Below are 15,502 nucleotides of genomic sequence, written 5' to 3'. Positions count from 1 at the left end.
CTGCATCCTACTTTTTCTTTTCCTTTGTAGAGAAGTTTCGTAAGTAAATACTTGATAGATACTATAACCCTCCCTAGAGCTTTGTGTGTGTTGAAAATGGTTGTTTGGTACCTATGATCCTGAAATATCTGGGTCCCTTGGGGTCCCTATATATCACGTGTAACTATACAATCTGTATATATAATTTGTATAGATGTGTTCACAGGCATCATCCGTTTTATTTAGGTTGGGAGTAAATTGAGTTATATGAGTAATGAAAAATATTGTAGGTGTGGATTAGTTTTCCTTGCCAACTACCTGATGCAAAGAATTGTGTGAGATTGTTTTTAGGTGGTGGTTTTTGTTTGGTCGGTCCCATGACTGGATTGTGTCCTTTTTTTTAACTGTAAATATAGATCGTATTTACATGTAAGGACTATAGGATGAATCTTTCTATAGTACAGTGCCTTGCATTTGAGCTATGCTTACTGTTTTTTAATTTACTTAATATTTGGGGCTGGAGAGTTGACTCAGTGGTTAAGAGCACTGGCTGCTCTTCCAGAGGACCTAGGTTCAATTCCCAGCACCCACATGACAACTCACAACCACCTGTAACTCTAGTTCCAAGGTATCTAACATCCTTACACAGACATACTTGAAGGCAAAACATCAATGCACATAAAATTAAAATAAATACATTATTTAAAAATGAAATTCAGAATTAAAAAGTAAGATTTGGATATTCTGCTAAAGTGGAATGACTCAAGACCTCTATTCTGTGATGTCCTACGTTGAGGTTCAGTTCTTCCAGATGTGAAATACAGTTGTATTCTATTTTGGTATTTAGTTTCATTTGAAAAAAGTACTAATTGCTTCCCCACCACAGGGGATTGAAGCTAGTGCTTCACGCATATTAGAGACGTGCTCTCCACTGAACTATGTTCCTAGTCCAGTTATTTCTGTGTGTGTATGTGAGAGAGACAGACGGGATTCCACATGTGTGCTGGTGCCTCCGGAGGCCAGAAGAAAGCATTGGATACCCTGAGCTTTGAGGTCCAGCCACTCAGTGTTGGTGCTGGGAACTGAACTCGGATCTCTAGAAGAGCAGGAAGTGCTCGTAAATAGTGACGCTATCTTCCCAGCCATGCATGGTGATTGTGAAGTCCCTCTACAAAAAACTAATAGTCATTGAGAATGTTAAATATGAATAATAAACTGTTTTTGTTTTGTAGAGCCTTTCCCAATTGTAAATTTGCTGAAAAATGTTTGTTTGTGCATCCAAACTGTAAATATGATGCAAAGTGTACTAAACCAGATTGTCCCTTCACACACATCAGTAGAAGAATTCCAGTACTGACTTCAAAACCAGGTTAGTGACTGTGCACTGTTGTATTTGGGTGAAAAAGTAGAAAGTGCCATTTTCTGGCTCTAAGTGAAATGAAACAACAAAAGAATAGTTTTAGAAATTACTTTACCATTTAAAGAACAAATCTGCCCTTCTTTGCCATTTTATCTTGACTGATAGATAAAACTTGGTATTATAAATTGAGTCTTACTTTAAAAATTCCAGCAGACTGCATTAAAAAATGTTGCCACATAGATTTGACCATTCTTTATTTTGATTTTTGTTAGTAGTCTCATCACCAGCACCATCTTCTAATGGTCAGCTCTGCCGTTACTTCCCAGCTTGTAAGAAAATGGAATGTCCCTTCTACCACCCAAAAGTAAGACATTTTACTTTCCATTCTGAAGTTTGGGTTTCTCTTCTGTGCACATTTTATTTTTGTTTATGCATATGTGTGGGTTTGTGCACATGTTAGCAGATATCCTGCTATGATTGTGCTGAGATTTTGTGTCTCGGGAGGAGGTATATTTTTTAAGGCTTTCAGTGGTATTAAGAGGGCATTACCACATCTGTTAGTTTAGTTACAGTGGACTGCTTTATGCTTATCTCATGGGTGTATTTCCTGTATTATCTTGCAGATTTTGTTGAACCTTTGTTCCTCTCTTGTTTGTGCTTAGCACTGTAGGTTTAATACTCAGTGTACAAGACCAGACTGCACGTTTTACCATCCCACCATTACTGTACCACCAAGACATGCCTTGAAATGGATTCGACCTCAAACTAGGTGAGGATTTAAGTTAGCGTCTCTAATTTTAATGTCATTTAGATTTATATCCTGTGTATAGGCACACAAATCTGAGGGAAATTGAATTTTTATCTCCTCTGTACTTTTAAAAATCAGACAAGGATTTTTTTTTTATTTTTAGCAAAAATGATTTACAACATGAACTACATTTACCCAGAGATGACATTGTTTAACTGACATCATCTCCAGATGAGTTCTGTTTTTTAATCCAGAGCACAGTGAATAATAGAGAGCCACTGAATCCACCCTTCAGCCCCTCTAACTTCTGAGCATCAACAGTACAAACATAACATCTAGGCCAGCAGATTGTCTGTGTGTATATATTTTAACACACTGCTCTACAGTCTCAGATCAGGGAGGGAGACTGTTTAGTCTTTAAACTGTTTGCCTCACAAGCTTGAGGATCTGTCCATGTTTGATCCCCAGAACCTATATAAAATTGTGAACATGCACCTGTAATCCCAGAGTTGGGAAGACAGAGGCAGGAGGCAGATCCTTGGGGTTTGCTGGTCAGCCAGCCAGTCCAGCCTACTTGATGAGTGTTGAGACGGATAGTGTTTGTGAGGATGACATTTGAGGTTGTCCTCTGGCCTCTATCATGTCCATACATAGTTTAAAAAGTAAAAGAAGTCCCAAGTCAGTTTTCTTAGACTTTAGTGATGGCAAAATACTGAAGTTTCAGAACATTTTAACATGGCCTAGAAGTTAAATTGCATAATTTTTAAACTTTAATCACCTTTATGTAATTGAATTCTTAAAAGAACAAACACCTTAGCTAGAAGTTTTGTATTTATGTGTGGAGAAGTTAATTTAAAAAATTTTTGGTTTTATTTATTCAGCGAATGATGCCATAGTCCTACCTGGCAAGAAGATCATGGAGTTTGAAAGCTTCCATCTTCTGAGAGATACTCTGCAGAACTTGTCACGTCTTTGAAATTTAGAATATATTGCTTTCATAATATGAATTTTATTGCCTAACTGAAGTGTCTAATTTTTCAAGTTTGTAAGTTTATTAAGTGGTTTCAACATTTTTTGTTTGTTTGTTTTGACGATGAAAAGGACAGTTTTGACTATGAAAGAGACAGTTTGAAGAAAAGCCAAAGTCTATTAAAACATTTACGGCATGTTTGTACATTGCTGTTTAACATCATTTTTGGTAATGGTCCTGTAGCTTAGGGCTGTAGTGCCCGTTTGAAGGCCATTGTCCTCACAGCTCTTTTCCCAAAGATGATGCAGCGTTTTCTCACTGGGTTACAAATATTGCATCATCTTTGAGGAAATAGGAATGGCCAAAATATTAAGGCAGGTTTGAACAACTAATTTAAATTTTGTTTTTAATGTCTGAATCAATTTGCTTTGAAAAGCATAATACAGAGTCTTAGCTTAAGTGCTACTCTGGTAGAGTGGACTGAGATCCCTTGCCTTCTGTGAAAGTAAGTAGTGACATGGTCATATAGGGTAAACATGGTTGGAATGACAAATGCAAAAACATATGAACAATTCCTTGAAACGCTTCCATTTACTATTAGCATATAATTTAAAAATAATTTTTGGGGGACTACATTATCACAAAATCATACAAAAAACTTTACAAGTATATACAGAAAGTTTCAGAAAACAGACTTTGAACTCACAAGAGTATAAATATACATATATATTCCAGTGTTCTGAAAAATATTGTCAGAAATAACTCCACAGAAAATATACTTAGTTACTCCTAAAGATCATTCTTGAAATGTAGATTTAAGTAGTATATTTTAAATGACAGAACTATATATAATTACAGAAATCAAATGGGTAAACGTCACAATAAGATGAAACTTGGCCACTGTATGAAGTTTTATGTGTGTGGTTTTTGAAGTTGTTAAGGCAAGAAGTGTCAAATGTTTTAAATAACAGACAACTGATTTTTCAAAGACTTGATGTTTTAAAAATTAAAGTGTAAGAGGTGGTTAGTAAAGGGGATAATAAAAGCTCAAACATTTTCAGGACCAAATTTAAACTGTTAAGTTACATAAAGGATGGATAATAAAGTCACGCCTATAAAAGTCTGTTTAACACTGTGAAGCCAGCCCTTCTACTGCTGTGGTCATTGCCTTTCCATTGAGAGATAAAAGCATTAAGCTAATTATTCGACCATTTCATAAATTGGCTTTGGCCATGCTAATCCCATAGAGTAAAGATCAGAAAGAGCAAAAGGACAAAGGAGACAAGGGCCTAAAGCTGCTTGCTGCAAAGGGTCAGGTGAGGTGGCAATTCTTCATTCTGTAAGTGCATTCCATTAAATTTAAGGCATTCATTCTAGCATTGCATCTCAGCTGAAAAATTTTGTTGAAAATTGTGTGAATTTCCAGAACTATGCTTTTTAACTATCACTTTCTAAAAATGTGCATTGATGTGTTCTCATAACTGTCCAGTAAAGACCAGAAGTGGGGGACAGGGACTTAACTGGTTTAGCTTTTTATAAGAAAAGAACATGTGACAACCCAATTACTTTCTGTTATTTAGTAGACAGTGACCGTAAACACAATTAAAAAGTTTTTTTTTTTTTTTAACGTAGAGTCTCACATACTTCAGACTATCCTCAAACGCACTATGTAGGCAAGAATGACTGTGAATTTCTGATTCTGTGCTTACACCTGGGATTATAGACATGCCCCATTTAATATGTGGTGCTAGGGATTAAATCCAGGGCTTTACAAATTTAGGTACACACTCTACCATCTGAAGTACATGCTATAGCCCCACATTTGAATGGTTTGTTGTTCAAGACTGTGGTTTATAGACAGGCTTACTCTGACTCTAAAACAATTAACTGGACTATTTGTTCTAAATGAAACCACACAAGAAATCACACAGAGAAAGAGTGGACATGGTTGATGATGATGCAGAGTGTGCTGTGTGCTTTGGCATGCATTTGCATCGGAAACAAGTGGGATGACAACTGGTGGCAGTCTTGGGCTATAAATTCAGATAGTGCCAGTACACACCATAATTCCCTGGATTTAAAAACTATAGGGCAGATTGTATATGATTCGTCATCCTTTTCACAGTTGGTGGTTAATTCAGCAAGGACTGCCACTTTGGGGGACAAAAATAGAAAGGAAGCAGTTTTTTCTTTATGGTTTACTTGTTTAACATTATGGACTTTTATAGAACTGAAATTTTTCTGTAACTAAAAGCTGGCAAGCTGTCCAGAGAGGAAACCTTAGAATTATAATATATACCATGCTTAAATTTGAAGGTGGTTTTCTTTTTACATGAGTTCTTTAATTTATTGACTCCCATATTATGTAATTCCAGTGTATTCTAAAACTTGGCCTAATATAGATGGACCATTTGGCATGAGCAGTGGAAGAGCTTATGCTTTAAGGTCCTTGAAGTTTCTTCATCAGCCTTCAGCTTTAAAACTTGCCAGGCTCCAAGCACTGCTTAGACAAAAGTTCTCTGATGCAGTGTGTTCATTCTGGTTTTAATATTCACAATTTTTGAGCCATAGAAAACATAGCAAACCAAACAGGATTCCAAGAGGCTTTGGGGGAGGGAATCTATGCTACAAAGATAATTTACACAGTAAAATAAAAATGGAAACAACCAGTAGAGCATCCTCGGTGTGGTCACATGTAGAAAAATAAGTTTTACACGGCAGTCTACTGGAGTTCTCATGTTGAAGAAACTAGCGAGGCTAAACAGCAGAGTCCTGGAAGGTAAGTCCCAATCTTTGGCAGCATTAAAATGGAAGGATTCTGAAAACGGCCTTACAGGTTGGCATACATCTAGTTAAACAGCTTGTTTCAATAGAAAACTATAAAAATGTATGCCCAGTGTTATTCGTGTATGAATTTAATGTTTTTTTACACAATAAACAGGTTTACTAATTAGATCATACCTTTAAATATGCAGTATTATCTTTCCGTTAAGAGCTATTGCTATCACAGAACCTTAAAAAACTGTACAGTTGGAAATGAATGTTCATTATTATCACTTTCCATTAATGCCATAATTTTGCTTCAAAATTTTATGGAGATGGCTCCAAAACACAAAGATTGATAGCTCAAGCATGAAAACGTAGACGTCATATGCTGCTGACAGGATCTATTCTCAGCAGACTGGGGAGCAGTGTCCTTTGCAGAGGGCACTAAACTAATGTTTAAGAAACATTTGCCAGGAAAGCTTGTGTAAGTTCCCCTAAGAAAAATGTTTGCATTTTTAAAACTGACACTTTAGGATGACGGTCACTTACTTACTTATGCCTTTCCTTGTACAAGGGTGAAATATTTCATTGAAGAAATGTTAGAAATGAGAAAATTTTCAGTTTTTTTTTAAGACTGCTGTACCCTAAATCTCCTGGGCAAGTCTGCCAAGTTACACACTCCTCAATAAGAGGAGGATGGCTTTTATCAAGTAATTCAGTCATTTGCAATGTAATTATCTGGCAGTGTGCAGATTTTGGGTTGGTACATACAGCAAGCATTGTGAACTGTCAGTCTTCTGTGTGGATGGTTCTCTGCATCCCTCCCTGTCAGTCTTCAGTTAGCACCACTGGACCATGCAGAGTTTGGTTTTGGTTTTTTTGTCATGGAACTGGTCTTGAGGTGAGATTTGTTCAGTCTTCTCAGCATCATACTGGCAGTTCAGTGAGGCATATGTACACATTTCCAGACAAACAAACTACAATAAAAAAAAAGTGACAAGGAGTTCATCACATTCTAGGTTTTTAGATTTTGCCAATTTATCTTTCGGATCACATGTACAATAACTTTTGTTTGCTTATATGAGGTACTGGCTTTGGAGTCACTGGCTGTTACCATCTGAGAGATGCTGGCTGTCTTCATTACCAGTGCTGTATAGAGTTACTTTAGTAAGTCTTCACTAGTACTGAGGTAGTCATGCTCTTCCTGGACTGAAATACTGACCTGCAGTCATCGCCTCCAGCACTGACAACATGTCGATCACCACTGGTAAATCGAATATTCGTCACATGGGGAGAATGACCTAAGAACCTCTTGTGCTTTGCCTAAAACAGAAACAAAACTCCCTCATTAGTGATGTATACAAAGGTTCCCAAAATTTACCACAAGAGTAGGGAGGTAGCCCCCTGGCAGTTTACAGGTCTGTGTACAACAAACTAAGTCATTTGGTTAGTCATATCTACAGGTCCCTGGAAGCTTTTCTCTCTGAAAAAAGGGGGTACGGTGGAACTTAGTAAAAGCTCGTCAAAATTTGTCTACGAGTTTCCGGAGACTATAGGGAAGATTTGTTTTTTGAGACAAGGCTATCCTTGAATTCAGAAGTCTATCTGTCTCTGCCTTTTGCCTCTGGAGTGCTGAGATCAAAGGCAGGCATCACCACACCTGGCCTGGAAGATTTGTTTTTAATAGCTTTTATTTTGGGTGTTGAGGAAGCTTGAGGAAATCTTTGGAAATGAAATTTTAACTACAGTATTTAGTATCAGCACCATAACATTTTATATAATGTGGGAAAAGATGAATCATCTAAGATACAACTAAAGTAATACAAAAATACTAAACACTTACAAATTTTTCTGGGCATGGAAAATCATATAATTTAACCATGCCAAAGTCATCTCCTGTCACAAGGCTGATTCCTGAATGAGATACACAGGCACAGGTGACATCTGCTTTCTCAGCATGTCTGGACCAGATTCCCATAACTTCATCTCCCAGAATACTAGGTAGAGGGAAAACAAATGCACCACAGAAAACATGACATTTTAACCATATTAAACAAAAATAATTACCTCTGCCTCTCAAATGCTAGGGTAAAGATGTGTGTCTCCTGGCTCTACCAGCTGCTTTATTACTGTTGATCTTTTAGGAAAATGCCATGACATATTCAAGGTCATTACACTAATGCTTTTCAAGAACTTGTTTGAGCCAGGGAAACTGATAAAGTGTAGAATAGTATTTAAATGGAAGGGGTCCCAGAATCAACATATTATTTATTTGTTAAAATTCAAGACAGGATAACAAAATCATGTATTCCATCGTGCAATAATTCAAAAATAGACTTTGCTACTTTTGTTTTTGAGACGGTCATGCAATATATCCCTGGCTAGCCACAAATTTGCTATGTAGATCAAGCGTGCCTTGAACCTGAATCACTTCTGCCTCCCATACTCTAGGAGAAAGTTGAGCAACCATGTCTAGGCTGGTTTCCTGCTTTCTGCTCAAACGTGGCCTTGTTCATGCTACTAAGCCACATTCCCAACCCATAATTTCCAACTTCTCCAACCTCAAAAATCACTTAGTGAAGTGATTATTTACCTTGTCCAGGTAGCCCATGTGATCCTATCGATGGCAGCATGGTCTACAAGGTGTTTTCCTGAAGGCACTTCATAGACATGCCGTTTATAGCAGCCACTAGAAACCTGTTCTCAAAACGAGAGGAAACATCCACTATTAGTAGATATCTTTGTTATGTGTCATCATGAGGACGTAAAAAAGCATGGAAGGAAGGTAATGAGATGCAGGTGAGAATAGCAGGAGCAGAGTGAGCGGATATGCACAGCAATAAACACTAGAGGCCATCATCTACTATGGTTGGTATTCCTGCTGAATGATGAGATTCTAAACACTTGCCACAAATTATCTTCTGAGGCAATGGGCATGATAGTTTAATATGTAACCCATAACATGTACACATAAATAGTAAAGTTCAATTTCACAGAGCAGGATACAGAAGTAATACAGAAAAAACAGATCAGTGAGTTCAGGTACAGTCCCTGGGGCTTTAAATGCATTCACACTAAAGAAATGTACAAGCAAATATCTTTAGAAAATTGGGTGCAGTATCACCTTTCACGATAGCCACAAACGGCATAAAATATCTTGGGGTAACTCTAACCTAGGAAGTGAAAGATTTATTTGACAAGAATTTTAAGGCATTGAAGAAAGAAATTGAAGAGGATACCAGAAAATGGAAGGATCTCCCTTGCTCTTGGATTGGGAGGATCAACATAGTAAAATGGCAATTCCTCCAAAGGCAATTTATAGATTCAATGCAATCCCCATCAAGGTCCCATCAAAATTCTTCACAGATCTTGAGAGGACAATAATCAACTTTATATGGAAAAACAAAAACCCAGGATAGCCAAAACAATCTTATACAATAAAGGAACTTCTGGAGGCATTACCATCCCTGACTTCAAACTCTATTACAGAGCTATAGTAATGAAAACAGTGTGGTACTGGCATAAAAACAGAGAAGTCGACCAATGGAATCGTATAGAAGACCCGGATTTTAACCCACAAACCTATGAACACCTCATTTTCGATAAAGGAGCTAAAAGTATACAATGGAAGAAAGAAAGCATCTTCAACAAATGGTGCTGGCACAACTGGATGTCAACCTGTAGAAGAATGAAAATAGACCCATATCTATCACCATGCACAAAACTCAAGTCCAAATGGACCAAAGACCTCAATATCAATCTGAACACATTGAACCTGATAGAAGAGAAATTGGGAGGTACCCTACAACAGATGGGCACAGGAGATCGCTTCCTATGTATAACTCCAGCGGCACAGATATTAAGGGCAACATTGAATAAATGGGACCCACTGAAACTGAGAAGCTTCTGTAAAGCAAAGGACACTGTCACTAAGACAAAAAGGCAACCTACTGACCGGGAGAAGATCTTCACCAACCCCGCAACAGACAAAGGTCTGATCTCCAAAATATCTAAAGAACTCAAGAAACTAGACTTTAAAATGCTAAATAACCCAATTTAAAAATGGGGCAGTGAACTGAACAGAGAATTCTCAACAGAAGAGGTTCAAATGGCCAAAAGACACTTAAAGTCATGCCCAACCTCCTTAGCGATCAGGGAAATGCAAATCAAAACAACTTTGAGATATCATCTTACACCTGTCAGAATGGCTAAAATAAAAAACACGAATGATAGCCTTTCCTGGAGAGGTTGTGGAGGAAGGGGTACCCTCATCCATTGCTGGTGGGAATGCAAACTTGTGCAACCACTTTGGAAATCAGTGTGGCGATTCCTCAGGAAATTCGGGATCAACCTACCCCTGGAACCAGCAATACCACTCTTGGGAATATACCCAAGAGATGCCCTATCATATGACAAAAGCATTTGTTCAACTATGTTCATAGCAGCATTATTTGTAATAGCCACAAACTGGAAACAACCTAGATGTCCTTCAATGGAAGAATGGATGGAGAAAGTGTGGAATATATACACATTAGAGTACTACTCTGCGGTAAAAAACAATGACTTCTCAAATTTTGCATGGAAATAGAAAACACTATCCTGAGTGAGGTATCCCAGACCCAAAAAGATGAACATGGGATGTACTCACTCATAATTGGTTTCTAGCCATAAATAAAGGTCACTGAGTCTGTAATTTGTGATCCTAAAGAAGCTAAATAAGAAGGTGAACCCAAAGAGAAACATATAGTTATCCTCCTGGCTATGGGAAGTAGACAAGATTGCCGGGCAAAAAACCGCTATCTTGGGGGTGGGGTGGGATGGGGGTAAGGGGAGAGGGGGAGAGAAAAGTGAGAAGGGGAGGATGGGAGGAACTTGGGGAAACGGGTTGATTGGGATATAGGAGGGTTGGATAGGGGAGCAGGGAAGCACAATTCTTAGTTAAGGAGCCACCTTAGGGTTGGCAAGAGTCTTGAACCTAGAGTGGCTCCCAGGTGCCCCGGGCGATGTCCCCAGTTAGTTCCTTGGGCAGCTGGGGATAGGGAACCTGAAATGACCCTATCCTATAGCCATACTGATGAATATCTAGCATATCACCATAGAACCTTCATCTGGCGATGGATGGAATTAGAGACAGAGACCCACACTGGAGCACCGGACTGAGCTCCCAAGGTCCCAATGAGGAGCAGAAGCAGGAAGAACGTGAGCAAGGAAGTCAGGACCACGAGGGGTGCACCCACCCACTGAGACAGAGGGACTGATCTATTGGGAGATCACCAAGGCCAGCAGGACTGGGACTGACTAAGCATGGGATGAAACCAGACTTTCTGAACGTCGCGGACAATGAAGGCTGATGAGAAGCCAAGGACAATGGCACTAGGTTTCGATCCTAATACATGAACTGGCTTTGTGGGAGCCTAGCCTGTTTGGATGCTCACCTTCCTGGTCCTGGATAGAAGTGGGAGGACCTTGGACTTCCCACAGGGCAGGGAATCTGGTCTGCTCTTCATTCTCCAGAGGGAGGGGGAATGGAGTGGGGGGGGAGAGGGGGAGGGGAGTGGGGGGAGGAGGCGATTTGTGGGAGGAGGGGGAGGGAAATGGGAATTTTTTTTTTGCAACAACTAAAAAAAATAAAAAGAAATTGGGTGCAGTATTGATGCTGTACCTGGAGATGTCTGCTATCTGCAGAGAAGTCCATTTGAATGACAAAGCTTGGAATGTCTTTGCAGTAGCTGATTCGGTTAAGGGTGGGACCCAATGTTAGGTCATAAAAGTCCACTGAATTCTCACTAGAACCCACTGCCAAATACCGGGAATCTGGACTAAATCTGAATGCATAAAATGTTTAAAAAAAGAAAAAAACACCGTTAGGTCCCATGTAATTGTTCAACTGTTTTTAATATCAGGGTCTTACTCCAGCACCTGAAAAATCAGAGTATTTGATGTTGCTTTAAGTTACCTAGGAGACATAACTGTGCAAGCACACAGATTGCATTTGCCTAGTAACAGTTAGTAAAGATTTTTACAGTTTGCTTATACTAAATATTGTCTTCCAATTCTAATTTTAAAATAAGTTGTTTTGGTTTGGTTTGGTTTTTTTGTGACAGGGTTTCTCTATGTAGCCCTGGCTGTTCTTTAGACTAAGCTCAGGGATCCGCCTGCCTTTTGCCACCCAAGTGCTGTCATTAAGTGTGCACCACCTCAACTGGCTTCAAAATAATCCGAAAACATTCCAGAATTGCTAAATTAATATACTTCATAAGATAGAAAAATGATGTCTTAATATCCAAATACCAGTCAAATTAGCTCACTTGGGTTGTTAGGGTAAAATGACAACTCTAAGCTGGAAGAATATTTATTAAAAGGTAAATCACAAAAGTTCTCTCCTATCAGTCACAGGAAGCAGTAGGGTACAAACTGAGTCTTGAAAAATGTCCCAGGAGTCTTGTTGAGTAACAATAGAGACGTGGAGAGGTGAAGAAAGGCCCTAAGATTTCTTTTATAAAAAGGGTTTTACAGTGGAAAACACCCATTTTTGACAGACCCAGACCCAGTGTAGCTACTATGAAAATTAGTTTAAGCACTAAGAAAAGATCAAGAAAGGGTTAAAGGCCCCAGAGACCATTCAGTAGTAGGTAAAGTCTCCAGCTGCCATGCCTGCCAAACCTGAGTTCAGTGCCCAGAATCCACATGGTGGAAAGAGAGGACCAGCTTCTACAAGTTGCCCTCTGACCACCACTTGTGCACCCTGTAGTATGTGTATGCCTACATATATACACGGCAAATCTTTCACACACACAAAAAAAGGTTTGGTTAATTTGAATTCTGGTAAATAGTTATTTAGTATTGCCTGAATGAATGAACTGGGAAAGCAAGGAGAAGCTCTGGGGAGGAAGGCCACAGTTGACCTGTGAAGCCTTGCTGGGATTAAGCAAAGGTATTTTAACCTTGGTTTTCAAACTTCTGGATGGCTGCTGGCTTTCATATTAACGGCACAAACCAGTTCTCAGTAAGGCAGTTTACTGCACACGTCTAGTAGTTGGTATCATAAGATAGGTGATGTTCATTAGGATTTTTTTATTTAGCAAGAAGAATTTAAATATAACCACACCAGCACGCAGCTTATATAACATGTATAATTGCTAGGGGTGTAGCTCAAGGAGTAGAGCCTTTGCCTCAAAGGCATCAGGTCATGGGTATCTCCATACTGCAAAAATAAATAAGGAATTACATGTCAGGACCTATTCTGGATGTATGGGCAAGTTTTTTTTTTAAGTTTGTTGGTCATTGTAAAAATCAACTAGAAAATTAATTTCATCTGTTGACTGACCTGATGTCATGGATTGCACATCGCCTGTCTCTCTTCTTTCCCCATATTTTCAGAGAACTCACAAGTAATATAATAAATTCTCCATTTTTCATTCCAATAGCCACCATGTCCCCTTCAGGGCTATAACACACTGTCCGCGCAGCATGTCCCAAATTTACTTTGTTTAGCATCTTCTGCATAAGAAGCAAGAATCACAGGAAACATTTACAGTTGAAACCAGTTTTCCTCAAACCTCAATATCAAGCTAAAGCTAGCAGTTGAGGATTTGCACTTCTTAAAAACTGTAACCTCTCATTAAAAAACTGTATATACCTACTTTATCAGCAATATCCCAGAGTCTCACTGTCCCATCTTCTGCAGCAGAAAGGAAAAAATCCCTGGAAGGATGTGTTGCTAGTCCCCATATTGGCCCATCCACATGACCATTAACTAAAATGTTACATGCTGCATTTTTCTCTCCAACTTCAATTATTTCAGCATTCCTTGTCCCAACTAATATCTTGCCCTGAAACACAGAGGGACCAATCCACTTAATGCAATACAACATTTACATGCTTTGAACTAATCTAATTGCAAAGTAATCATTAGCGCATACAAATGTTTCTCTTCCTAGGGACACATAATGGCAACATCCTGGGCTACTTGCATGGTAGAGTCTGAGCTAGAGACAACTTCTCTCTATGGTGATGTATCTATACTCTTCAGTATTCAGAGTTTTGGCTTTGACTATGATAATATTAGGACCTCCAGAGTGGGAAAAAGTGCACTAAGACACAAAAAGAACTAGAATTCATCTTTTAGTTGAAAAGTAAACTGCTAAGTTTGGTGGCATACACCTGTAATACCAGCACGTGGTAGGCTGAGGCGTGATGACTGTGAGCTCCAGGCCAGCCTGGACTACACAGCAGAACTTGTCTCAGCAGAAGAATGTTTAAACTTAACTAGGATTTAAGTATCCAGATAGGACAGCACATGCATTTGATTTATAGGCACACAGTACAAGTGCATAACAGTTTTCATAGAAATGTATGAGATTTTGTTTCTTTGGGGGGTGGTTTTATTTGTTTTTTTTTTTTTTTCCGTTTTTCGAGACAAAATTTCTCGGTGTAACTGTCCTGGCTGTCCTGGAACCAACTCTTGTAGACCCGGCTGGCCTCAAACTCGCCTAGATCCACCTGCCTCTGCCTTCCAAGTGCTGGGATTAAAGGCATGTGCCACCACCGCCTGACATGGTTTTGTTATTTTTAGAGGAAGCAGAACAGGGGAAATTAAAGCTGAAAGAGAAAGAAGGCCCTCACTCAGGTATTTGATTTGTGTTGTTGTTGTTGTTTTGTTGTTTTTTTTGCTGAATGCAAATCAATAAACAGAAAACAACCCCCACCTCAAACATTCTGGAAGACTTTATTATTTGTTTGTCTGTTGTTGTTTTGGTTTTCTGAGACAGGGTTTCACTGTGTAGTCCTGGCTGTCCTGGAACTCACTCTGTAGACCAGGCTGGCCTAAACTCACAGCTCTACATGTCTCTGCCTCCTGAAGGCTGGGGTTAAAGGCAGTGCCCAGCTAGTAAGACTTTCTAAAAATAAATAATCCCTTTTTCTGAGAGATAAACTCAGAGTGCCATAGCTGAGTGTGTTGGTGCACATCTGTAATTCCAGCACTCAGGAGGTCAAGGCAAGACCACAACATAGGTGATCTTTGAGTTTAACTTCATCTGCATTCATCCCTCACTCATAAATCTAAACGGTGCATCTTATAAGCTACTTTAAAATCTCATTTACAAAGGGAATTTCTTTAAGATAAGTAAACTAGCTCATTTTAAAATTTAATTTGTAAATTTTAATTTTAAAACTTTGCTTAAGGGATAGAAATACAGATTAGATTCGCACTTTAGAACAGCCGCTGCTCTTGCAGAGGATATGGGTTAGGTTCCACAGCTCACAATGATCTATAACTATAGTTTCCGGGGATCTGATGCCCACTGCTGCCTTTGGTGGGCACCAGGAACACACAAAGTGCACAGATACACATGTAAGAACATCACCCATACACACAGAACAAACATATCTTTAAACAACAAGCTCCGTTTAACCTTGAACATAGCTGCAACCTTTGGGCAACGTATCGTAAAAACTCCCAAATCCTAAGAGCTCTCATGCCCGGCTAAACCTTGCCCAGACATTCCTTTCTGCATTACATGTCAAGACCCTAGCCATATGTGAACAGAGGTCCCTAAGAGAGGAACTCCTCAGGGTATGGCCAGTAGCATGGGGAAATGCTGCTGCTGGAGACAAATGGAAAGAGCTGCTCTAATAAAAACGAGTCAGTGGTGAGGATTTTCAACCTATCTTACCA

At 39.1% G+C, this 15,502-nt stretch overlaps 2 protein-coding genes across 15 annotated transcripts in view; one reads left to right on the top strand and one right to left on the bottom strand.

Annotated features, from left to right (window-relative positions):
• Zc3h14 (zinc finger CCCH-type containing 14) overlaps positions 1-4,684 on the top strand; it is a 42,031-nt gene extending 37,347 nt beyond the window's left edge. For 4 of the 11 annotated variants that reach the window (XM_075947821.1, XM_075947816.1, XM_075947814.1 and 1 more), the window contains 4 exons: positions 1,212-1,348; positions 1,615-1,703; positions 2,002-2,108; positions 2,969-3,261. In XM_075947821.1, coding sequence (XP_075803936.1) covers positions 1,212-1,348; positions 1,615-1,703; positions 2,002-2,108; positions 2,969-2,975 — 340 coding nt within the window. In that variant the 3' untranslated portion in view covers positions 2,976-3,261. Of the gene's footprint in view, positions 1-1,211; positions 1,349-1,611; positions 1,704-2,001; positions 2,109-2,968 lie in introns of all 11 variants that reach the window. The other 7 variants (XM_075947820.1, XM_075947815.1, XM_075947822.1 and 4 more) reach the window with 2 other exon arrangements.
• Eml5 (EMAP like 5) overlaps positions 3,210-15,502 on the bottom strand; it is a 116,000-nt gene continuing 103,707 nt past the window's right edge. For all 4 annotated transcript variants that reach the window (XM_075947806.1, XM_075947807.1, XM_075947808.1 and 1 more), the window contains 7 exons: positions 13,467-13,655; positions 13,151-13,323; positions 11,486-11,648; positions 8,417-8,520; positions 7,667-7,820; positions 7,046-7,146; positions 3,210-6,800 (listed from right to left, as the gene is read on the bottom strand). In XM_075947806.1, the coding sequence (XP_075803921.1) occupies positions 6,764-6,800; positions 7,046-7,146; positions 7,667-7,820; positions 8,417-8,520; positions 11,486-11,648; positions 13,151-13,323; positions 13,467-13,655 (921 nt within the window). In that variant the 3' untranslated portion in view covers positions 3,210-6,763. The remainder of the gene's footprint in view (positions 6,801-7,045; positions 7,147-7,666; positions 7,821-8,416; positions 8,521-11,485; positions 11,649-13,150; positions 13,324-13,466; positions 13,656-15,502) is intronic.

The sequence above is a fragment of the Microtus pennsylvanicus genome, chromosome 14 (genome assembly GCF_037038515.1).
Source record: "Microtus pennsylvanicus isolate mMicPen1 chromosome 14, mMicPen1.hap1, whole genome shotgun sequence".
Lineage (NCBI taxonomy): Eukaryota > Metazoa > Chordata > Mammalia > Rodentia > Cricetidae > Microtus > Microtus pennsylvanicus.
The sequence above is the reverse complement of the archived record's forward strand: the minus strand, read 5'-3'. Positions and strand labels throughout refer to the sequence as shown.